This window comes from Ambystoma mexicanum, chromosome 10 (genome assembly GCF_040938575.1).
Source record: "Ambystoma mexicanum isolate Mex_15411 chromosome 10, UKY_AmexF1_1, whole genome shotgun sequence".
In the NCBI taxonomy this organism is placed as follows: domain Eukaryota; kingdom Metazoa; phylum Chordata; class Amphibia; order Caudata; family Ambystomatidae; genus Ambystoma; species Ambystoma mexicanum.
The window spans coordinates 95,150,049-95,176,061 of record NC_090932.1 but is presented as its reverse complement, the minus strand read 5'-3'; the positions used below and the strand labels follow the sequence as shown (position 1 = coordinate 95,176,061).

Sequence of the window (26,013 nt, the reverse complement as noted above, 5' to 3'; positions counted from 1 at the left end):
TCTTTAGGCTTTGATTTATATGAAATCAAATCACTGGATGAAGCTAGGTCCTTCATATCCATTCCCCCACAAGGGGTGAAAGCAACGGTGGAAGACATACATTCAATCAACACTGATGTTCACTCCTCAGTTAACTCTGCAGTTCAGTTTTCTAACATCTTTCAAGAGGGACAAGACTGGTCCTGGATCGAGTCGGCATTCAAAACATTTGCCACTCTAAGACAGGGTTTGACCCAACCCTAACCTTTCCTCGATGAATGTGTTTTCATGGAATGTATGTGGGCTGGTAAATTTGAATAGAATGTTTGGTCATTCAGATTCTATGAGAAGTTTTAATATTCTTACGACCTCACTTTGATTTGAATGAATATCTGACTTACACCAGTCCAGCCACCCGAGCTGACATGGGTTGACTGAGTGGAGGTCTGGCTATAGCCCTAGATAGCATTTTAAATCGAACAGCAGAACTGATACACACCTCAGAAGGTTTGAAGGCCGTCTATATTACGTCTTATATAGCAAATTCTGAAGCATTATTAGCAAATTGTACTGCAATCCTTCTAGGTGAAGTATGGAATCTGTTCACTCAGCTTTGTCTGAGCTCTTTGAGGCTTGGTTACTAAACGGACATGACCATTCTATAATTGTTGGGGTGATTAGAACTCTAACTGTGTGGAAGGTACTAAATTGAACGCATCTACTGTTACACCCCACTCTTCTCACATTAGTGTCACCAGAGGGGTTGTTTGGGAATCCTTTTTGGCAGACTGGGGATTATTGCAACTAGAAGTGGTGGCTCCTAGTTAATTCCCTATTTTTACGTGGCATAGGGGGTCGGCATCTTCGCAATTGACTACTTTGTTTGTGTCTCCTCATTTGCAGTTAAAAAGCGGTCCTTTGATTCTGTACGATCCACACTTGGGAGACCATCTTATTCTAAATTTTGCACTTCAATTTCCCCTTTCCGCACATGTCTTGAATCCAGCTGTCATGTCTATCTTTAGCTAGAGGTGGACTAACTCTCAAATGGAATAACAGAATGTGCCACATGTTCACAAACCTTTTGATTGATGAGATTGACGATTTAGTTTTGCTGTGCAACATCTATTTGACCCCTTATGGGATGGTTGAGAAACGTAATGAGACCATTGTGTGTCTAAAGCGTATTACCTCAGAATATGATATTTTGAACTGTAAGCTATTCTGTCATCATTTTAACCCAATAATTGTTGCATCAAAGAGGTCCAAACGTAACAGTATTAAACATCTAAGGGCTAAGGAGTTCCAAGCTACTGATTATCTGACTGCAAAGAAAACCATCTGTCAACGGCATAAGAACTTTGTAAAATCTCTCAAAATTGAATTATACATGAATGACAACCAAAAACATCTTTGGGCTACAAATGGCTGTCTATTCTCTGCTTGTATAATCAAAACCATAGGGTCTACCTGTTCCACTATGGAATTGGCCAGTTACTGAAATCATTTGGGTTGATTTTTTTAAGAACAAGTTTCAGTTGCCAAATACTTTTTGTGGGCTACAGGACCCGATTGTGGGCTCTGTGATCCCTGGTTCATGTCCATGGACAGAGGAAGATATTGCGTGGGCCTTCACTAAATTGAAACCATGAAGGGCTCTGCGCCCTGATGGCCTACCGCCCTCTGTTCTGAAGAAGGCTCCAGCCCTGTGGATTCCTCTTCTAAAATCATACTTTGATTACATTTTTGAGACACACCTAATTCCACCTTCATGGTCTCAATTGATTATTATTCCCATTTTCAAAAAGGAAAATCTTGGCAACCCGAAGGATTATAGGCCCATCTCTCTAATTGATGCCATTAGTAAGGTTTTTGTTTTACTATTAAGAGATCTAAATTTAGCAATGCAACAGTCGGCTATCCTGTCTCGATTTTAAAGAAGGGTTTAGACAAAACATGTGGACAGCGCTCAGTGCCACCTTTTGACCCACTTTATGATGTCAAACATAATCGTACAGGGCCTATTTATATGATGTGTTTAGACATGTCCTGTGCGGTTGATTTTGTAATACGATCTATTCTTTGGACCAACCTGCTGAAGTACAATATTCTACCTAAATTGCTCCAGCTTATTGCACGCCTTCATAAGAACTCCTCATTAAGATCCGTTTAACTCGGGAAGGCGCCCTGTCTAGACCAACTTCATCTCAAGTAGGTCTAAAGCAAGGCTGTATACTGGCGCCTACACTTTTCAATGTGTATGTTAGCGAGATTGACAAGTTGTGGCAGGCTAATAACATCTCAGCTGTGAGGCTAGGCCATTTAAAATTACCCTGGGTAGCCTTTGCAGGCTTCATATTCTTTGATAGGACTGCCGTGGGCTTTGAACACAAATTAAATCTGCTCTTGCAATACACCTCCACTAACAACCTAGAGGCTAATGGGTCCAAGTCTAAAATTGTTATATTTTCTTGCAGCGCCAAACCGAAGACAATGTGGTGGGCTCTGGGAAATGAGGGAGTAGATTGCGTACCTTCTCTAAGATACCTGGGACATATAACCTCTCTAGCACCTGCTCTATTGCAATGTGTGAGGTTACCTTGAAAGATACGCTACACCCTCTCATCTCCCACGTGAAACGCTTTCTTTCTCGAATATGTACATTTTCTATTCTTCTTGCTTTGAGATACTATCAAATGAAGATCGAGACAGTCCTGTTTTACGGACTTGACATGTCTCCTATTGATCTTGGCAATTATCTGAATGTGCTCCAAGGGCAACTGTGGAAAGAGGTGCTGGGCCTTGCTCTGACTGTACTAAACGCAATTATGTGTCTTGAGCTGGGCCTAGCATCTCTATAATCTCGTTACTTATGGAGACAGCTGTTGAATAATACTAAGTTCATTCAACCTCCTGAAAATGTGCTTTATTGTGATTTAAGTAAAATGGTTGAGGACTCTTCTACTTATTCGATAAATATGTTCAAACGTAAGATGCAGGATCTACTTCACTGCATTGGCTCATCTGAGGAAGAATTAACAAATCTCCCTCGAGGTGTAAACGTTAAACTCTTCAGGTATGACTAGGTGTTGACACTCGATTTAATAAAAACATATTCCTTGTATTCCGAGTATGCTAAATTTCCTCGGAAAAGAGATCAACTTCCCTCGTTTAAAATAAAATAGTAAAATACTAGCATTGTATATGCGTTTTAGATTGAACCAGTTACCTACCAGAGAACGGATGAAACATTGGAACTCTTCAAAGGCATTAGGTAGCACCACGAATTGCTGCTTTTGTAATTCCACAGACTCTTTGGAAACTTTGCGTCATTGCATGTCCTAATATTCACTTGAGTAGAACCAGGTTCCACAAAGCTCTTGACTGTTTTGATTCAGATTTTTCGAAGAATGTGTTCTGGGCTAGATTGATGTGGGTGAAAATGTTTCTTTAATTATAGCATTATATCATTTTTGAAATTGTTTTAATTCGGCTTGTATGATTTTAAACTGTCTTTTTCTAATTGTGAAATGTTATTAATGTTTTCAAGTGTATTGTCATAAGTTGAATTTTGCGTAAAGGTTGCTGTAAACCATATCACAATAAAAAAAAAAGACTAGTTGTGCATGGAGTGCCAACCATCATGGTGTCCGTGTGCCCTTATGTCGCTGATGTAAATTAGAAAGTGATAAATGCATTGCTGCAGTCAACAGGGATATGTCTGGGGAGGTGTAAGGCGTATAGATGGGTGGTAAGGGGTTGTACAGTGGACATGGAAAAGAATCCCCTTTTAAAAAACAAAAACAAATGAATGCAAGTTAATTTCAATGAAGTAAATTACAACTCACTTTGGTGAAATTCCAGAGAACCTGGTGTCGATAGATAGATGTGAGGGGGTTCTGGGTAGGCTGTAGAGTGTGCGAGTAGTTAAGTTGAACACTTTGTCTAGAGGGAAGAAGTGGTCGAGAGTAAGGCCACGAAGAAGGCACACAGTGTAGTCTAGTTTGCTGAGCACAAGGGTGGAAATGAGGTTTAATTCAGTGGTGAGTATGAAATGGACCAGTTTTCTGAATGTTGAGGTTAATAGGAACAGCAAAGGTGGCGGTAGTGACGAATTGTTGCAGTCGAAGGTCGCTCTCAAAGAGGACCCCAAGATTGCAAGGCAGCAAGGAGGTCAGGTGGGATAGAGGTGTGAGGGAGGAGGAAATAAGGCAGCGGCAAGCCGTCCAGTAACGGATAGCAGTGAGACCACTCGTAATCTGCTCTGAGATGGCTCGGGTGAAAGGGGGAAAGCAGGAAAATAATTGAATGTCATCAGCAATGGGGTAATAATGAAAGCCAAAGGACAAGATGAGCAGTATTTTGGCTGGACAATTCCAAGGTAGAAATGATGGATTTTGCTGCTTGAAAATAAATAGGGTATGAATGAGGGAAGAGTAAATAAAATACCGGTCTGACAGACTTTAAATATGCGTTGTGAGAGGATATTTTAAACAAGGATTAAGTATAGCACCTAGGTTTCAAGTCTATGTAAAGCAGGCATTAGGGGTAAGGAGGAAAGAAAAGGGAAGAACAGGCATTTGGCTGAGAAGCATGAAAGAAAGGGATCAATGTTGTCTTGCTTTAGGTGGAATACGTGAACTGAAATCCACGGCCTTAACAGAACAAAGGGTATTTAGAAATTGTGCCATGAAGTTGATTCAAAAACAAAAAATGAAGTAATGATTTGGGAGCTGTATGCATAAATGTGACGGCATCCTTCATTTAAGATGCACACTTTTACAGCTGTACTCTTATTCAACACCATGTCACCACGGTTAATAACATGTGAAAATCCTGCATGACCCTCTTGGAAATGTTGTTAGGCACTGTTGCTCTTTGCATTTTAATTGACATCTTATTTCTAACAAACAGATCATTCTATTTACTAGTGGGGCTTGATTAGAGCTGGTTTATTAAAAACAAATGATGTTAGTAGTGTATGGGTATTCAATCTGCAACTGATGCAATTTTATCTCAACATTCTGTACATAGGATTAAGTGTCGAACTAAGAACGAAACCTTCAGAAACGTGGTTAAAGTCAGGATGTCTGCGCTGTCCAGGAAACAGAATATGCGCGATTGGGTGAATTAGTCAAATGCCAAGTGAGAACACAACCATCGATAGCATAGTAAAAAGTAATATTCAGATAAAAAAGTCAGCCACTGTATCGAGCATGACGGAAAGTTTGAGGAGAATCAGAACAGAATAAAGTATAATTTACGCTTGGATGCGCAGAAATTAGTGACAGAAATACGATCGCTTTCTGCTGATGAGCTGGATGAATGTAGTGGGGCAGTGGAAGAGTTTGACTGAAGAGCATTAGAGGGTTGGTGACTCATTGCTCAAGAGCTTTCACAAGCAAAGGAGGGTCCCGGCCTATCATCTGGGCAGCTTAATGGGAGATCTGAGCATACATGAGGGAAGTGCGAAGCAGGGAACTGGGAAAGGCAGCAATCCCAGTGAAGGCTAATGGTTTTGATCTTCGTAAGCCAAATCCACTGCATATTTTCAGGATAAGCACCCATAAATTTGGAAATAGTGAATCTGAATGGGTTCTTTTTGCATAGTCTCTGGATAGCACGGCACCTGCTGTGATGGTTGCTCTAGAGCATTGGAATTGGAGATCCCTGTAGCCCCAAAAAAGGTCTTCTCGAAATGTACATGTACAAAGAGTCCCTGGATCCAGATCGGAGGCAAAGGGGGAGGACATATTCCAAAGATGCAATGGTAAGCCTGTATGAGGCGTGGGATGGCTATGCATCATCCCTACACTGTTGAGGAAGCGTCACAGCTTAGTATAGCAATGCCATTAGCCTTACACATTTGCTTCCTGCTGTTTTCTAGCCTTCCTGCTAGTGTAATGCGCTTCAGGATGGTTTCCTTGGCAGCGACCACTTCTTCTTTAGGTGATTGAGGGACACATTCGAGGCACTCTGGACGTGGTGTCTGACTGTGACATTGCTTCAGCCATGCAACCTCTGTCGCTCCAGAGGAGTTCCACTCTTTCCGTTCACTGTCTCTCAAAATCCGAGATGGATACTTTGCATTGGAATAAATGAAAATATTATGCAGAGGTGGCACGATACATTAGCTTTCAAAGGCCTATAGATGACTTCAACGATGGCGATAACCGAATGCAATGAGTACCAGAAAGCAAGATGAACAAGAAAAAAAAGAGAAAAAACAAAAACCTCCAACTCCAATGAATACAGGAAAGAAATGCATAGTATGCAGGCCTCCTTATCGGGTGAGCAACACATCTGACACCACCATGGACATATTACATTGCGGAAAGTCTTAAAGTGGGGCCCTGTATGTTCCAAAAACATTCTTGGTATTGTAGAGCAAACTTGAAATATAAGATTCAAAAACACACAATTTTAAAGCAAGATGTGCACTTAAAGGACTTCACACAAAGTCTGAAGATGTTCATTGGTATCCTTAAAATGCCAATACTGCAACCATAAATCAGTGTTTCTAAATACAGGTTTTGTCTGCATCTTCCTGGCAGCTCCAGTGACTGTGAATGGCACTTCAAGCGACTGTGCAGACTTTTAAGCTCACTGATCCTTAAAGTGGGCCCCAGTAAGTTTGAAAAAGCATTCATGGTCTTTTATTTAAAAACAACTAATCTGAAAGCAGGGTGGGTAGGTTTTCCATTAACAGTACTTCACACGCACTCTAAAGATGGTTATAGATTAAGAATGGCAACTTGCTGCAGTGTGCAAAGTGAAGCACTAAATTGAGGGTAAATACAAATGTTCTGCAGCCTCTGTTCATTGACTGGGTCGCATAGCGATTTATACGTTTGAATGATTAAATATCCAATGTCCTATTAGTGTGCTTATGTTTATTACTGGCTAGGTGCCAAAGATTAGAGCTTTGACGCCCAATATTGGCATTATTGTCCTGCACCATACCCACTGATGTATCCAAACAGTAGTATTTCATAGCTGTTGGTAAGAGGTGCTACTGGCAGTTCTTTCCACATGTCACGTTTCTATTTTTGAACTGTTGATGTGGTTGTCGTCTTAGTACAGGGTTCAGAGTTGACAATGGTGTTCCATAAATGCTAGATCTGTGGTTCAACCTTCATGTCGGTTGCGCATCCTCAAGGACTTGAGCTTGCATGTTGTTCTTGGCCTTGTTTTTGAGAGGTCACCTTTTAGTACAATCACTGAATAATCCAATATTGTGTACGTAAGCTGTGTGTAGCTGTGGCCAACTGTGCTTCTGTTGTGGTTTTAGATGGTGTATCTGTAGGTTCATACTTTCACGTGGCTCTTGGCAAGTCTCACCTACATGCTTTCTTTGTAGGCAAATGTTGCATTGGATGAGTTAAAATAACACTTGTCAATCTGCAGATGTATGTCCCTTCAATCTGTTCTCAAAAAACGGTTCAGAATCACAGATAGGGATAAACAGATTTCTTGCTCTGTAAGAGTATCTATTCTATATACAAAAAGAAATCCTATTTGTTATTCAAGTGTCACACCTTCACTCTTCCCACATTAAGTGGGACATTTCCAAAGATTATCACAAATTTTATTAATCATCAAATATATTTTCTTAAAAACACAATCATAAAAATGATCACAGTACATAAAACATGTTACAAAGTGCTAAAACAACACAAGTAGAACCACCATTAGTGAATCGTAGTACAATACTTTTTCAAAGGATCAAACATGCGTAACCAACTAACACTTTTGATTCCATTGCCTTCCTACTTTCAGCTTGTTCCCTATTAATATATCAAAACCCGACTTGTACAAGTTTCTGTCCTTTTTAAACACCAATGTAGGACATTCTTCAGGGGAATGTGTCTTGTGTCGAACTTTAAAATCTTCTTTAGTTGGGAGAGTGCCCTGTTGGTCAAAAGGACACCCTATTAGTGTTGAATTTTCAATATTAGTTTTTATTTCCATCAAATCAAACCCTTATCCCTAAAAGGGCTATAACAGTATGTTCATTATTACATACCTCCACTTCCTTGTATTGACTCTTGGACCTTTACTGGTCCTTGCTGCAGATTCCCAAATTTCTATTGGAATTCTCGCTCTTCCTCCTTTTGAAATGATCTAGTGTACAATAGTTGCACATTACCACGTTATCATACGTAATGCACTGTATTCTTCTCTTTGTAAATGTCAAAAAAAAGAAGGGGGGGAAAGCTTACCCAAATGGATATTCCCATCGACTTCCTTTGTCTCTTACTACCAAAAATTATTCTTTGTTTTCTGATTGGAGAATGTCACCCTGAAAAACAGAGTACTATCTCAGTTTTCCATATTAATCTTTCATAAATGACCAGCCTTACTTCTAAATGCATTGTGAGAAAAGAGGGACTTACTTTTGTCACTAGGTGATATATTAGTTTCCTCCAAATAGATTGGCTTCGAATTCTTTTTCTTTTCGAATTTGATTCTATAAAACAAAGCCAAAAATAAAGGCTATATTACATATATCTGGTTCCCTACAACAGTATCTGTTGTCCCAAGGTGATCTATCAGCACAGTCATAGGCCCACTTACTTTGAAAGACCACATGTTGTCTGGAGCTGCCTCAAGTCGTCCCGTGACACTTGAATAACAAATAGGATTTCTTTTTGTCCCTTCAATCTGAACCGTTTGGTTTTGTGGGGTTGTTATGGCTGACCGGTTGCAGATGTGCTGGCAGATTGTGCATCTCCTAACTGTGCCTGGTGTGACAAATCATTAGATGTCATCACTTCTCCCAAGGGGGAATGCCCTTCCCGTTAGGACAGGGGGGTGAGGCCATTACCCAATTGTCCTCCTGGGGGTGGTAAAATGAGGGAGGATCTCATGGGGAGGCCCCCCCAACTCCCTAGGGAGAAGCACAACCATCTAGATTGTAGCCCGTATAGGAACATCACACCCCCACCCACTCTAGCCTCTCCTTCCTCTGCTAATCTTTTTCTAGAGACTAGGCCTATGTGCTGTTGTAATGTAGACTGCTTCAAGGTCCTGGGCAGTACTGGGACAAAGAACATAATCCGGAACATAGGTAATCCAAGTACTGGGACGAGATGGGGCACAGGAGCAATGAAGAACAATTCTAAGAAAGAACTGCAGCAGTATAGTCTTCCACAGAGGCGTGGCCCCCGCTTACGCCATAAAGACCAAAGAAGGACTACCTGTCGGAGAGACCGTCAAGCATGCGAAGCACGAAGGAGACGCAGATAGCAGTCTGCTCCCGGAGTGAAGAGGACAGCGGGACTTCATTCACCGGATGCCATCTAGACAGTAACAGGAGCATGGAAGACCATGACACGAACGCAAGAAGCAGCGTCTATAATGTCACACCAAGGGTGGACTTGCCAGGAGATCCACAAGGTGAAGGAACCGAGACACAGAGAAGCCTGCGTAGCACTCTGAGCAGGAGAAGGACACCAGGAAGAACCGGCCACGCATTCCGGGTGCAGACAAGGTAATGGGAGAGGCGTGGGGACCACTAGGGGCCAAAAGGTGTGTGAGGCACAAACCCTGTATCGAGCTCACAAGCAGGACTATCTTCCTTGTGTCTGAACTTGGCAAGAGAGGTAGCTAATGGGGACATAAAGAGAGAAGGGTCGAGGACCCAACCCAAGAGTGATACGAATCATCTTACTCATGGCAGTACTTGGCAGGGAAGTGAACCAAGTGGGGGTAAACAAAGAAGAAGAGAAACAAGGGTTGTGGGCCCCAGACCAAGAGCACAATACAAGTCCTCTTCCTCTTGGCAGTATTTCTATTATATATTTCATACACAAGTGTTTCAACGCGCGACGAGGCAAGGGAGGGGAACAGAGGGAGGACAGAGACAAAGATCTTACTAGGCCATGTGACATTGAGATTGCGCAAGTGCAGGGGAGGAAGGAGGGGAAAAGTGCGAGGGGGAAGGAGGAGGATGGGGAAGTGCAGTAGATAGGATAAGAGTAGTATATAAAACAATAAATAAGAACAATAAATAAGATGTGCAGCCAGATGGTGGCAGGTGCACAGGTAAGTGCAGACATCAGGTGTCAAGTGATGGTGCGGGCTGTAGGGATACAGAAGACAGCCCCAGAGTGCAAGGGCTGCCAGAGGGGCAGTGCAGGTGTGCAACTGGCGGGGAGTGGACCTGGGCCTGAGAACAGAGGGTAGCCAGGTGACCAGTGCAGTTACAGTTTCAGCCAGGAGTTCAGCAGGGGAGAGGAGGAGAGAAAGCAGAAGCAAAGAGGAAGATCTTGAGGTGCTTCCGGAACCAGAGATGGTTCTCCTTAATTGTCAGAGAGACAGGGAGGCTGTTCCAGGGGGAGGCCCCAGCCGAAGAAAGAGATCTACCACCAACTCGTTGCTTGGAGAAGCGACTGACCCTGAGGGAGTTGGAGGCAGATGAGCGAAGAGCTTGAGAAGGAAGATATTTAGGAAGAGAGAGTTGAAGGTATTGAGGCCCCAGAAGGCTTTGTGGACAATGCAGAGGGTTTTGAGCTTAATCCTCTCTGCCATTGGGAGCCAGTGCAGAGATTTCAGTCCTGGAGGGATGCGATCCCTGTGCTTGAGGCCAAGGACAAGTCTCGCAGTCCTGTTTTGGATGAGTTGCAGGGGGCAGAGAGTAGAGGCAGGCAGATTTGGAAAGACGCTGTTGCAGTAGTCCAGCCTACAGAGAACCAGAGCTCTGGAGACAGTGAGATTCTGGGGCAAGGAGAGGAAAGAAAGAGTAGCTCTGAGGAGGTGCAGCTGGTAGCATGACTTCCTAGAGACATAAGAGATGTGAGCTGTGAAGAGAGAAGGAGAGTGTGGAGTCGAAAATGACCCAAAGGTTTTTAGCCTCACAGGTGGGAGCAGGAAGAGGGCGAAGAGAGGCTGGCCAGAGAGTGATCGGAAAGGAGGGAGCGGGTGTGCCGATGAGTAGAATCTCAGTCTTACTGGCATTAAGGCAGCAATCATTGGCGGCACACCACTCCTGGATAGCAGACAGACAGTCAGAGATGAGATGAGAGGAGAAGAGATGGCTGAAGGGAGCCTGAAAATGAGCTGAGTATCATCCGCATAGCACTGAAAGTTGGGGCAGAGAGTGGCAAGGCGGTGGGCAAGAAGCGCCAGCTATTGGTTAAACAGCCAGGGGGAGAGGTTAGATCCCTGGGGAACACCACAGCTAGAGATAGAGATGGAGGAGAGGAAGGACCCAAGTTGGACCTGGGAGGGACAATCATTGAGGAAAGAAGTCAGCCAAGCCAGGGCTTGATCGGTGATACCCAGGTTATCACGGAGACGGTTGAGCAGGATGGCATGGTTGACTATGTCAAAGGCAAAAGAGAGAGATCAAGTAAGAGGGCACAGGGGGTGTTGGAATCGAGATTGGAGGGCCGGTCTTCACAGATGTTCAGGAGAGCAGTTTCCGTGCTTCTGGCAGCTGTGAAGCCAGACTGGTGGTCATGGGGGCAACCAACAGATTCAGTGTGCAGATTAAGCTGGGAGAGGGACAGTTTTTCCAGGAGTTTGCTCAGGTAAGGAGTGATGAAGATTGGGCGATAGTTAGCCAGGCAGGACGGGTCGACAGAGGGTTTCTTAAGAAGAGGGTGCACAAGGGAGTGCTTCAGGAAGGAAGGGAAGACTCCAGTGGCGAAGGAGTGGTTGCAGAAGTTAGCCAGAGCAGGAGCCAGGGTGTCAATGTGGTCCTGGATGGTTTTGGAGGAACAGGGGTGAACGTGTTTTGACAAGACTTTCATAGATCAGACTTGTCTAGAAACCTCGTCTGTGGAGAACAGGGCAAAGGCAGAGAAGGAGGTAGGAGAGGTGGCCAAAGAAGGGCCAGAGGGAGAGCAGGAAGTAGGGGGATTAAGGGGAGAGGAAGAGAGAGAGGACAGGATGTCCTGAGTTTTAGAGATGAAATGAGAAGCCAGAGCCATGCAGAGGGCCTGGGAGGGACAGGAGAGGTAAAGACTGCAGCAGGATTGACTAGTTCCTTGCAGATTTTAAAGAGTTTGGACGAGTTGCTAGATGCCACAGAGAAAAAAAGGCTTGGATGTGAGCTCTCGTTTTGGTGCGGACAGGCGGCCGGTATTGCCTTTGGAGCAGGCTGCAGGCCAGTTTGTCAGAGAAGTACCAGAAGCACGCCATTTATGCTCAGCCACCCTGCACTTGCGTTTGAGGGTGACGAGGTCTGAGTAGACCAAGTGGGCCAAACCAAAGAAGAGAGAAACCGTGGTCGCGGGCCCTCACAATAGTTGGGTGTTGCCATTGTGAAACCTAATGAGGAGAAGATCTTGGGAATTGAGTAATTCCCTCTGGTTGTAAGAGATTGTGTCATAACTACCAGGAGAAGAGAGTCATTCTCCTGGTAACATAGATCGGGAGGGAGGTCCAACAAGCCTGGTGAAGGGAGTCCTTCCTCCAGGCTATATCGAGAATGAGACCAAACTCTAGGGCAAGTGAGGCATTCTCCTACCTTATGAAGTAAGTTATTTTGAAACTTTTTGACCTGTGGAACGGAGTCGTTCCTCCAGGTTATTTGAGACTGAACGCCAGGAGAAGGGAGGCATTCTCCTGGCCCACCAAGGAAACATTGTGTGGAACTTTGACCATAACCCAGTAGAAGGGAAGCATTATCCTGGGACCTGAACAGTGCTTTATTCTTTAGTTTATAGTGTAAGGGACAGAAGTAAGGTTTTCTTTACACAGGAACGTGGACACATGTACGTTAACAGACATCCTGACAGTCACCTTAGATCTTTAGTTGAGGCTGGGAAACCCCTATTGGGAACAGGGAAAGATAGGTTTTCTCTTAGTTTATTTGACTAATAAGTCTATAGCCTCAAATATGCCGCCTTTGTGTCAGAGTCCTTCTGCACCCCTACACTGGGTACGTTGTAGCTCTTATTTGTCCTGGATCTTGTGGAACTGCGCTTCTGGTAAAGGACAGTGCTAGATTTCTTGGTTGCTTGTTTGCAGTTAAAGGGATTTCCTTCAAAATGTCTTTCCGCTCATCATTCCTGCCGAATATTGTTTGTATGTTCATAACAATTCTGTTCTGTTTTTTTGCGGGTGATAAGCGACCAACCACCAAGGGTGTTTTTTCTGTAGTGACCCACTGTCTGTGTTGAAGCAGCCTGTCTGAGTTTATATGCACAATCAAATTCCCTGCCAATTTGTCTGGCTGAATGAACCATTTGAAAGAAATGTTTGAGTGTCGCAATGTGAATGTCCCTTGTCTTCCTGCCGGAACATAAACAATCCTACCGGATGGCCTGGTAGCAGATCATAGATTGTTTTGTGTGACTTGGATGTAAGCAATGTCCTTTTCAGGTATTTGCTTCTGTCCATGTGTTGCATGTTTACAGCTGTTTCTAAGTGGCCCCTCCATCCGAAAGACATAGTGGTATCTATATCTTGAAGTATTTCTTGAGGAACCTCATGCAGTGGTGAAAGCCACGCAATGATTTCTTGCATTGTTTGTTGGTCTTCCCCTTCTGCCTAATAGAAAATATTTTAATATAAACAGACATTTCAGTGCACTTGAAGAATTAAAAAGGGAAATAAAACTGTACGGGAGGGTAAAATGTGAATGAAACAACACATTTTATATTGAAAATGAGACTAGTTCAAAGTTGAGGCCTGAGAGACATGTTATGGCACATAATTAAACCCTATTTGAGCCCAATGCCATCATTGGCTGGTCATAAAGGGGAAGCGGTCTCCACGTCCCCTGTGTGGTCTCAATGGAAGCAGATAGCAACAAATATTGGCGTACAATTGTACAAATGTATACTTTTTTTTAAATGACGATTAAAATTGTTGTAAACTTTCAGCGCTTCACAAGAACACAGCCAGGGGAGCAGAGAGACACTGTTCTGCAAGCTTACATCAGTAATGACCTGCTGGACTGTCACCGCAGTAAGGGGGTAAGTGGAACAAAGCATGCAGATTAACACATACATTTGGATGATCTCAGCACTGTTCAGTATCAATGAGCATTAAGGGTTGTATAATACATGGGAAACCCGCAATAAAAGCCTGCAGTTTATCTCCTTACTGCACGTGTGTTGTGAAAGCACATCCCACTTGTAAAATGAGATCAAGCATCCTCAACTGTATGGTATAAGGCATTGAGTGAGACTTGGGCTGAGTGCCTTTATAAGGTCATGGAACTTCAAGGTGAGTTGCAACTTTCTTTTTATTTATATTTGGTTCATGACTAATATCCCTACCTTATTCTGTGGACCTCTAGTGGGGTGACCAAGGGGGCTGCACCCCCTGAGCAGTATGGCTTTAGAGCTAGACATGGAACAGAGACTGTCCTTGATTTAAAATCTAATCCATCTTCCATTGTGGATAAAGGTCACCACACCCTCTTAATGCTGCTGGACTTCTCAGCAGCCATTGACCTGGTGGATCACTCACTTTTGGTCACCAGGTTGTGGGATGTGGCAGGCTGTTCAGGAGCTTCAGTGGGTTGCAGCATTCCTGGGGCCCAGTAATGCAAGGGTTGCTGTTGATGATGCAGGATCCATTCCCGATGCCATCTCTTGTGGGGTGCCGCAGGGATCTTGTATCTCACCGACTCTTTTCAACATCTACATCCTGCCTTTCTTGATGCTTCTGGACGACCTGGGTATTCAGTATGCTAACTACGCTGATGACACCCAGGTTGTCCTTAAGCTCTCGGGCACCTATGCACAGGATGCAGCATTACTGCTATGGTCCACGGAGGCAGCAATCGTGCACAAATCTGCACCAATAAGCAATCCAAAATGGCATATGCACTTTTTAAAGTCACGGTCCAGCCTGCATGCAAATCTTGAGCTTGGACGTAAACTACACATGAATTCATCTAGAAGCAATCATAATGCTAAACGTGTGCAGACCTTTCCACCCAGACCAGTTTTAAAGAAGGTTGTAGGCACCGTGGTCGGGAGTTGTTTTGCAGCAAAGGTTGGTTTACGACGACGGCGGGGTTGGTTGGATGGAGGTAGAGGTTGTCGGGGGTTGATTGAATGGATGGAGGTGGCGGTTGTCGGGCATTAGATGGTTGGATGGAGGCAGCGGTCAGGGGGGTTGGATGGAGGCGGCGGTGGTCGGGGGGTTGGATGGAGGCAGAATCAGTCGGGGGGGGTTGGATGGAGGCGGCGGCAGTCGGGGGGTTGGATGGAGGTGGTGGTGGTGGTTGGGAAAGTTAAAAGGAGGCGGCAGCGGTTGGGGGTTTGGATGGAGGCGTGGTGGTGGGGGGGGTTGGATGTGGGTTGGTTGGATGGATGAATGGATGAATGGATGGATGTGGCTGTCAGGGGGGGTGAATGGAGGTGGTGGTGGTCGGGGGGGTTAGAAGGAGGCAGCAGTGGTTGGGGTTTGGATGAGGCGATGGTTGGTTGGTGGTTGGGGGTTGGTTGGTTGGGTGGCGGTCGGGGGCTTGGTTGGTGGCAGCGGTCGGGGGTTGGTTGGATGGTGGCGGCAGTGGTTGGGGGTTGGTTGGATGGCATTGGGGGTTGGTTGGATGGCTGGATGCGTTGGGGGTTGGTTGGTTGGATGGCGGCGGGGGTTGGGGTTGGATGGATGGCAGTGGTGGTTGGGGGTTGGATGGCAGTGGTTGGGGGTTAGTTGGATGGCAGCGGTTGGGGGGGTTGGATGGATGGATGGATGGATGGCGGCGGCGGTTGGGGGTTGGATGGATGGATGGATGGATGGATGGCAGCGGCGGTTGGGGGATGGATGGATGGATGGATGGATGGATGGATGGATGGATGGATGGATGGATGGCACCGGCGGTTGGGGGTTGGTTGGTTGGATGGATGGATGGATGGCAGCAGCGGTTGGGGGTTGGATGGATGGATGGATGGCGATAGGGGTTGGATGGCTGGATGGAGGTGGCTGTTGGGGGGATGGATGGATGGATAGATGGATGGCGGTGGCGGTTGGGGGTTGGATGGATGGCGGCAGTGGTTGGGGGTTGGATGGATGGCGGCAGCGGTTGGGGGTTGGATGGATGGCGGCAGCGGTTGGGGTTTGGTTGGTTGGATGGTGCCGGGGGGTGGGTGGCTGGGTTGGGTCGGTGGGTTGGTTGGATGGATTGATGGATTTCGGCAGCAGGCAGGGGTTGGTTGGATGGATGGATGGATGGTGGTTGGGGTTGGTTGAATGGTGGCGGCGGTTGGTTGGATGGCAGCGGCAGTTGGGGGTTGGTTGGGTGGCGGCAGGGGTTGGTTGGGTGGCAACAGTGGTTGGTAGTTGGAAGGGTGGCAGTGGTTGGATGGATGTATGTCGGGGGTTGGTTGGTGTCAGGATTAGTCAGGCGAGTACAAAGGCAGCGAATATGGCAAGGGAAATGTGCACTAAATTACACAGTGAATAGCTTCGAATTAAACTACGTGCACACAGGAACAACGACTCATGTATGCTAGAACCCAGGAGTGCAAATAGAGTGTGACAACAAAACCAATATATGAAAAGGGATGTGGGGTAAGCACCTGACCGCGAGGAAAGTCGGCAAGCGCCTTACCCCCAATTGCTGTTACAGGTACTGACATCGCTAAACCCACGTGGAGGGCAAGCAATGACAGGATCTGTGAACTAACACTCTTGATGGTATTAAATAAGGGAACTAAAGAACAGTACTCACGAGGACGAGATAAACCTCTTGAATGTCAGCTAGCCCACGAATCCTGTTGATGAAACTGGGACCCAGAAAGGCTATAACAGTGTCATGATCTCTGCTTCCAAAAGGTCAGGGTTTTCCCAACTCCCTTGGAAGCAGATCCATAACCCAGGTTCCGAGTGCCAACCAGTCCCAATTGGGACCTTTTGGACCCAGTCCTGGCGCCAGTGGCACCAGGCTCATAAATATGCCCAGTCCCAGCGCTGGAAGCGCTGGGCTCATAATGCTTGGGTGGACTTACCTGCAGCAGACCATGCTGCTTACTTGCCTGCCAGTTGAGCCTCTGATCCCCTTCTGTTTGGAACTACTTTTCTTGTTGGGTGGGGCTTGAGCCACTCCCTAGATTCAGAACACTGGAACTCTTCTGGAAAGCAGGAACTCTTTTCTTACCTAGGCGTGGCTGTGGAAGGAGAGGCTATTTAAACCACACCCGGTGGATGAATCTAGCTTTGCGTTATTCTGCAACCTCTGCAGCAGAACGCTCATCGTGTCTTCTGCATCCGGTCATGGGCCTAAGGAAAAAGGCTTACCATCCTGAATCCAGTCTTCAGCAACACCTATAAAGACAAGAAAGAACAGGTTAGCATTCCAGCATCTGAAAGGCAAAGGCTTACCATCCTGAATCCAGTCTTCAGCAACACCTATAAAGACAAGAAAGAACAGGTTAGCATTCCGGCATCTGAAAGGCAAAAGCTTACCAACTCTTCGCACGCTCCGGAGGCCTTCGGCGCTGCATCCCGCATCTGAAAGACAAAACAAGGTGTGTTTAAAGACATTGGGGAACTTTAATACTCACGTGCCATTACTCCTTTCCACATCTAATCCAGTGGGTATTCCGGCACCCTGCAGCCGCTCCGAACTCGTACCTGCAAAATAAAAAGACAGTTAGAGCGCATCGTGAAGCAGGCAACAAGCGCTTACTTACGTGCTTCCAGGCGCTTCTATTCATCACACGGGCTCCATCTTCAACTCACTTCAGCCCGTCATCCGCCATCGTCGGAACCCTGCAAAACAAGAGACATCATTACTAAAGACTTTAAAGACATTTGAATGACTCAAAACTTACCGTTCGTGCAGTAAACGACGGACAGCAGTCCTCTGAAGTCAAGAGGACTGCGCTACCTATCCAGTGAAGAAACTGGTTACAGCACCCTGCCCCGAGGCAGATGGAGAGCTCGGCATTCACTTACCTAAGACATCTTACTCTACACGTCAGGCATACAGTGCACAGAGGTCCAGCCCAAGAGCCAACCGGGTGCTACACATCACCTTTGGAGATGCGGTAGTCGCCCAGTCAAGACCGGCGCCTCTGCGAGAATCAGGTGAGCGTTACAAACAGCAATGGGAGGAAAACTAAATACCTAAGTTGGAATAGTGTTTACAAATTAGTGAGGAAAACATAAGCATTCACACAGGAGCTAGCTACAACCGCACACCACACCTAAATATAAAATGGGAAATAAATGCAGTTGTGCAATGGAAAACATGGAATGGATCCCAATGGAAAATAAGGATCAGGAGCAGGGAAAAAAACGAAATAACCAATGAAAACTTCCCCCTACCCCTTCAAGGGAAAGACAGGATGCTAATCTAAGAGGAAGGCTAAGGCATACGGGTTTACAGCAGCAAAGGACAGAGTCAAAGAAATATAGAACACAGGCAAACTGGGCTGCATCTAAAAGGGGAAAGCACTGAGAAATGCTGCCTGCAAACAGAGGAAGACAAAAAGGGAATCAAGGGAGCAGAAATCAATTAGCGCATGAATCCGAAATTCAGGGTGGAGGAACAAGAAAACAGGAACTAGGAACTAGGTACAAAGGCAAGGAACAAGGAACAAGGAACAAGGGACTTGTCACAACAGGAACACTGCAAACGATGACCAGCGCTGGACTGAAGTAAGACTGAGGCTTTTAAAGCTGCTTAACGAGCACACGCCTCAGGTGTGCTGATTGCTGCACCTGCAGCCACAGCTGTTACCTATCCTCCACCCAACCTTGTCCTGCAAGGGTGGAGGTGGAGCAGTGGGCCAGGCATTCTGGGAAGCATAGTCATTTGGTTAAAGAAGCATGCTGGCTGCCAAAAACCTGGAATGGATCCGGAAGGGAAGTAGTTTGGAAAATAGGGATTTAGCGCTCCCAATTCATCACAGCACTGTAGCATAAGGTTCGGAGGAAAGGTCCAGTAGGGAATAAACCCCAAATCATGCCCCCAAGTGGTGGGAATGGGAGCGAAGGGAGCGAGTCGTGACAGTATACCCCCTCCTACGGCCGTCTTCGGGTGCCCGCCACCCGCACGAGACATCTTCTTTCCATGATGGGAGTGCTTTTTCTTTGGAGGTGGCACTGATGGAAATGGTGGCCTGTGGGCAAAGGCAGATGGACTTCCATGATAGGAGTGCTTTGTCTTTGGAGGTGGTACTGATGGAAACGGTGGCTTCTGGTGAGGAAGAGACTCATGGTTCGAAGAAAGGCATGAAGGACTTGCAGGACCTGAAGCAGAGTTGGAAGGTCCAGGAAGCTCAGTCACTGGGAGTGGACCTTTATAAGTCTTTGAGGAGGGAGGCAGGCTGGTGCAACATGCCTTAGACAATGGTAGAAGCCCTGTTAGCCTTTCTGCCGAGAGTGGACATGCGGGAGGTGAGGAAATTGCTGGCTTCAGGAAAGGTTTATGTTCAGCCATTAGAGAAGGTGGCGGCTGAGGTAGAGGTTCAGATTTTCTTCTGTCATCCATCTGGGAAAAGGCTTGTGGTTGAAAGTGACTAAGGTTTGACTGTACATGTTCTACGCCTTGGAGACCTGAAAGTCCAATGGGTTGTACAAGGCTGGTACTCCTGGTGACAGTCGTGTAACCACCTTGTTGCACGTGGGATACAACAGCAGAGACGTTTGGCATACTGATAGGAGTGATAGACGCAGTACTTGGTATTTCAGGCACACTCGCAGAAGGAGCAATAACAGACACATTTTGAACTGCAGCAGTCATTCCCTTCCTTTGGCTACTAGCACCCAACTGGTGCTTCTTGGTGGAATTCTGTTGCACAAGTCCTGTAGGTAATACGCCAGTCTGCACCACCCCCTGTGCACACCCAGGTGAGTGGTTCTGACTCACCACTTGGTCCAGCTTGATGACTCTGAAGCGGGAGCTGGCAAAAGTCTCAAACTCTGATGCTGCATTTTTAGGAGGCTCTGATGCTAAAGTGAAGCAGTTGGGAGAATCGTCTTGTGGAAAAGGCAGGCATTCTGGTGCTCCTCTTGAAGCAAAAGAAAGGCAAGCTAGACGTTCATCCACAGTAAATGGTTGGGATTCAGGAGGAATCGCTGGAGCAGAAGAAAATACAGCAGGATCTGATGGTGTAGACAGGTATACCTCTGATATTGGCAGCGAGGCTAAGCAGGATACAGGCGTCTCATGAACTGAAGGCAAATACTCAGTATACTCCGGGACTGAAGACATGCACTTTTGATGGACTACCGGAGGCTCTAAAGTTAAAGGATGATCTGCAGGATGAGTCACTGTAGCTGAAGACAGGCAGGCCAGGGGAAACCTTGAGGCTGAAGGCATGCAAGCTGAAGCAATCTCGGTTGCTGGATACAAACATGTCAGGTCTTTGGGACTGGCTCTTGAGTAAATGGCAGTCATGGCAGCGGTTCATTGGTTGAAGACACGTGTGCCAAAGATGACTGCAGGGCTGTGGATTGGATCATAGAAGAGTCAATGGTTGTAGGACAGACAGCAGTCTCAGAAGTTGACAGACACATTGGTGGCTTAAGAATGGAGGGCACCTTTAGGGCAGTAGACTCCTTGGCACCAGTAACCAAAGACTGAGCTGTACCCTTGCAGTCCCTTTCTTTAGTGGGTGACACAGAGTCTCTTTCTTTGTAGAAGTCAAAATCAACCAGTGGAATCACCATAGTAAAGTCTCTGTTAATCAGGATTTCGTCAATTGTCCATTCCTCTGTTTTAGCTTCTGAAAGAGGCAGATTAACAATCAACAGTTCAGGAATCGCCTGCCGGTTTTTTGGTTCTGTATACTGTGGAATGAGTCCATCAGAACATGAAATCTGTACTGTCTCTGACTGTTCGTATTGATCAGAATTGGCAGAAGGAAGAGTGAACCCAGAGGTAACATCGTTTTCCACATCAGCTTTAACATCTACTTCAGTCTCAGCAGCTGTATCAAGAGCAGGGCCTAAGCCTACTGTAGTGACTGAATCTGTGTATGCCACCATTGTGGATTGTGTTTGGAAATCAGAAGCTTGTATGTGTGCTAGCTCAGAATTATGACAAACTGCTACACAGGAAATTTTAGGTAAAGGAGTGGCTTGTAAATCTTCAGCTAACTGCAATCCCTGACAAACAGCAGAACAATTGTTAGAAACTGTGCCCAGATTAAGCGCTGTGCTAGAAGAAAGACTTTCACTCCCAATAGATCTAACATATTGACAAATATCATGGTTTACCAAAGTCTCTGCACTCGGGCTGAACAGTGTTCACTTCATCAACATCAACAGATAAAGTCTGAGGTGTATTCAGTAAAGAGTGCAATGTTTTATTCTCCTCTTGTAAAGAAATGAATTCTTGTCTTAACTCCTCAAGCTTAGCTCTTAGCATGCCCTGCATTAACTGTACATCACTATCAGTAGGCACAGGGGGAGGCATAGTGGCATCAGGGCTGGATCCTGCACTAGCAATCTGGATGTGCACCGATTGTACATTGTCCTCTACTGCTTGCAGGTTCTGTGATTAATAGTTTCTCTTACCAACTTGGTCTGTGTTTCCCTTAAGCAAACTATTGACATTAGACCTCTTGGCATTAGGGACTACAGTTTGTACTTGTGCAAAGGAGTATGCTTTAGACTGAGGGTAGAAAACAGAAGTTATGCAAGGAACCCCTCCATTCTTTATGTTTGTACCATGAAACTGTTCTATCTGAGGTGAAGCACAACTGGAATCATGGGGTTCAACAACAGAGGTACTCTTGTATAATAAGTCTAACAGTGTGTTTTTTTCTGCGGCTAAGGCTTGCGCTGACATAGAATCGGGATCAAAACAAAAGATAGAACTAGGATCAGGCAATGTAGGATGCGCCATCCTATGGGAAAAATACTTTGCACGTAAATGCCCATTCGTGACAAGGAGTTCATTTAAGTCAGGACTAGTGATTTGATTGTCACAGGTAAATGTAGGGGAAGCTTTCTGTACAAACATGTTAGAGGCCTTGCTGCCTTTCTTTCTTAAACTTGCCATATTCAATGGGAATTTTGGGCTGGTCATTCTGTCAGGATTAGTCAGGCGAGTACAAAGGCAGCGAATATGGCAAGGGAAATGTGCACTAAATTACACAGTGAATAGCTTCGAATTAAACTACGTGCACACAGGAACAACGACTCATGTATGCTAGAACCCAGGAGTGCAAATAGAGTGTGACAACAAAACCAATATATGAAAAGGGATGTGGGGTAAGCACCTGACCGCGAGGAAAGTCGGCAAGCGCCTTACCCCCAATTGCTGTTACAGGTACTGACAGCGCTAAACCCACGTGGAGGGCAAGCAATGACAGGATCTGTGAACTAACACTCTTGATGGTATTAAATAAGGGAACTAAAGAACAGTACTAACGAGGACGAGATAAACCTCTTGAATGTCAGCTAGCCCACGAATCCTGTTGATGAAACTGGGACCCAGAAAGGCTATAACAGCAATGGGAGGAAAACTAAATACCTAAGTTGGAATAGTGTTTACAAATTAGTGAGGAAAACATAAGCATTCACACAGGAGCTAGCTACAACCGCACACCACACCTAAATATAAAATGGGAAATAAATGCAGTTGTGCAATGGAAAACATGGAATGGATCCCAATGGAAAATAAGGATCAGGAGCAGGGAAAAAACGAAATAACCAATGCAAACTTCCCCCTACCCCTCCAAGGGAAAGACAGGATGCTAATCTAAGAGGAAGGCTAAGGCATACGGGTTTACAGCAGCAAAGGACCGAGTCAAAGAAATATAGAACACAGGCAAACTGGGCTGCATCTAAAAGGGGACAGCACTGAGAAATGCTGCCTGCAAACAGAGGAAGACAAAAAGGGAATCAAGGGAGCAAAAATCAATTAGCGCATGAATCTGAAATTCAGGGTGGAGGAACAAGAAAACAGGAACTAGGAACTAGGTAGAAAGGCAAGGAACAAGGAACAAGGGACTAGTCACAACAGGAACACTGCAAACGATGACCAGCGCTGTACTGAAGTAAGACTGAGGCTTTTAAAGCTGCTTAACGAGCACACGCCTCAGGTGTGCTGATTGCTGCACCTGCAGCCACAGCTGTTACCTATCCTCCACCCAACCTTGTCCTGCAAGGGTGGAGGTGGAGCAGTGGGCCAGGCATTCTGGGAAGCATAGTCATTTGGTTAAAGAAGCATGCTGGCTGCCAAAAACCTGGAATGGATCCGGAAGGTAAGTAGTTTGGAAAATAGGGATTTAGCGCTCCCAATTCATCACAGCACTGTAGCATAAGGTTCGGAGGAAAGGTCCAGTAGGGAATAAACCCCAAATCATGCCCCCAAGTGGTGGGAACGGGAGCGAAGGGAGCGAGTTGTGACAGTTGGATAGATAGATAGATAGATAGATAGATGGATGGATGGATGTCGGGGGTTGGTTGAATCGTGGCAGCGGCGGTTGGGGGTTGGTTGGTTCGTTGAATGGAGGAAGCAACGGTCTGGGGGATGATTGAATGGAGGCAGCGACGGTCGGGGGGTTGGTTGAATGGAGGTAGCGACAGTCGGGGGGTTGGTTGGTTGAATAGTTGAATGAATGGAGGCAGCAGCGGTCGGGGGTTAGTTGAATGGAGGCATCAGCGGTCGGGGTTTTGGTTGGTTGCTTGAATGGTTGAATGAAGGGAGGCATCGGCGGTCGAGGGGGTTGGTTGAATGGAGGCACCGGCGGCCGGGGGTTGATTGAATAGAGGCACCAGCGGTCGGGGGTTGGTGGAATGGAGGCAGCGGCGGTCGGGGGCTTGGTTGAATGGACGCAGCAGCGGTCGGGGGCTTGGTTGAATGGAGGCAGCAGCGGTCGGGGGGTTGGTTGAATGGAGGCAGCAGAGGTCGGGGGTTGGTTGAATGGAGGCAGCAGCGGTTGGGGGTTGGTTGAATGGAGGCAGCAGCGGTTGGGGGTTGGTTGAATGAAAGCAGCGGCGGTTGGGGGTTGGTTGAATGGAGGCAGCGGCGGTTGGGGGTTGGTTGAAAGAATGGAGGCAGCGGCGGTTGGGGGTTGGTTGAAAGAATGGAGGCAGCGGCGGTTGGGGGTTGGTTGAAAGAATGGAGGCAGCGGCGGTTGGGGGTTGGTTGAAAGAATGGAGGCAGCGGCGGTTGGGGGTTGGTTGAAAGAATGGAGGCAGCGGCGGTTGGGGGTTGGTTGAAAGAATGGAGGCAGCGGCGGTTGGGGGTTGGTTGAAAGAATGGAGGCAGCGGCGGTTGGGGGTTGGTTGAATGAAGGCAGCAGCGGTTGGGGGGGTTGATTGAATGGTTGAATTAATGGAGGCAGCAGCGGCCGAGGGTTGGTTGAATGGAGGCAGCGGCGGCCGGGGGTTGGTTGAATGGAGGCAGCGGCGGTTAGGGGTTGGTTGGTTGAATGAATGGAGGCAGCGGCAGTTGGGGGTTGGTTGAAAGAAGGCAGCAGAGGTCAGGGGTTGGTTAAATGGTTGAATTAATGGAGGCAGCAGAGGTTGGGGGCTGGTTGAATGGAGTCAGCGGCGGTCAGCAGCAGTCGGGGGTTGGTTGGTTGAATGAATGGAGGCAGCAGCGGCCGGGGGTTGGTTGCTTGAATGGAGGCAGCAGCGGCCGGGGATTGGTTGCTTGAATGGAGGCAGCAGCGGCCAGGGATTGGTTGCTTGAATGGAGGCAGCAGTGGCCGGGGGTTGGTAGCTTGAATGGAGGCAGCAGCGGTCGGGGGTTGGTTGCTTGAATGGAGGCAGCAGCGGTCGGGGGTTGGTTGCTTGAATGGAGGCAGCAGCGGTCGGGGGTTGGTTGCTTGTATGGAGGCAGCAGCGGTCGGGGGTTGGTTGAATGGAGGCAGCAGCGGTCGGGGGTTGGTTGCTTGAATGGAGGCAGCAGCGGTCGGGGGTTGGTTGAATGGAGGCAGCAGCGGTCGGGGGTTGGTTGAATGGAGGCAGCAGCGGTCGGGGGTTGGTTGAATGGAGGCAGCAGCGGTCGGGGGTTGGTTGAATGGAGGCAGCAGCGGTCGGGGGTTGGTTGAATGGAGGCAGCAGCAGTCGGGGGTTGGTTGAATGGAGGCAGCAGCAGTCGGGGGTTGGTTGAATGAATGGAGGCAGCAGCGGCCGGGGGTTGGTTGCTTGAATGGAGGCAGCAGCGGCCGGGGGTTGGTTGCTTGAATGGAGGCAGCAGCGGCCGGGGGTTGGCTGCTTGAATGGAGGCAGCAGCGGCCGGGGGTTGGTTGCTTGAATGGAGGCAGCAGCGGCCAGGGGTTGGTTGCTTGAATGGAGGCAGCAGCAGCCGGGGGTTGGTTGGTTGGTTGGTTGGTTGGTTGGTTGGTTGGTTGCAAGGAGGCAGCAGCGGCTGGGGGTTGGTTGGTTGGTTGCTTGAAAGGAGGCAGCAGCGGCTGGGGGTTGGTTGCTTGGTTGCTTGAAAGGAGGCAGCAGCGGCTGGGGGTTGGTTGCTTGAATGGAGGCAGCAGCGGCCGGGGTTTGGTTGGTTGGTTGAATGGAGGTAGCGGCGGTCGGGCGTTGGTTGAATGGAGGCAGCAGTGGTCAGGGTTGGTTGGTTGAATGGAGGCAGGAGCGGTCAGGGTTGTTTGGTTGAATGGAGGCAGTGGTGGTCAGTGGTTGGTTGAATGGAGGCAGCAGCGGTTGGGGTTGGTTTAATGGAGGCAGCAGCGGCTGGGGGTTGGTTGAATGGAGGCAGCAGTGGATGGGGGTTGGTTGCTTGAATGGTGGCAGGGGGGTTGGTTGAATGGAGGTAGCGACAGTCGGGGGGGGTTGGTTGGTTGAATAGTTGAATGAATGGAGGCAGCAGCGGTCGGGGGTTAGTTGAATGGAGGCATCAGCGGTCGGGGTTTTGGTTGGTTGCTTGAATGGTTGAATGAAGGGAGGCACCGGCGGTCGAGGGGGTTGGTTGAATGGAGGCACCGGCGGTCGGGGGCTTGGTTGAATGGAGGCACCAGCGGTCGGGGGTTGGTTGAATGGAGGCAGCAGCGGTTGGGGGTTGGTTGAATGGCGGCAGCGGCGGTTGGGGGTTGGTTGAAAGAATGGCGGCAGCGGCGGTTGGGGGTTGGTTGAAAGAATGGCGGCAGCGGCGGTTGGGGGTTGGTTGAAAGAATGGCGGCAGCGGCGGTTGGGGGTTGGTTG

The 26,013-nt window shown here is 47.3% G+C and overlaps 1 protein-coding gene across 7 annotated transcripts in view; it reads left to right on the top strand.

Annotated features, from left to right (window-relative positions):
• The window catches only part of ARMC9 (armadillo repeat containing 9), a 1,454,284-nt gene that overhangs the window by 642,520 nt on the left and 785,751 nt on the right, over positions 1 to 26,013 (top strand). For all 7 annotated transcript variants that reach the window (XM_069617565.1, XM_069617561.1, XM_069617566.1 and 4 more), the window contains one exon: positions 13,815 to 13,907. In XM_069617565.1, coding sequence (XP_069473666.1) covers positions 13,815 to 13,907 — 93 coding nt within the window. The remainder of the gene's footprint in view (positions 1 to 13,814; positions 13,908 to 26,013) is intronic.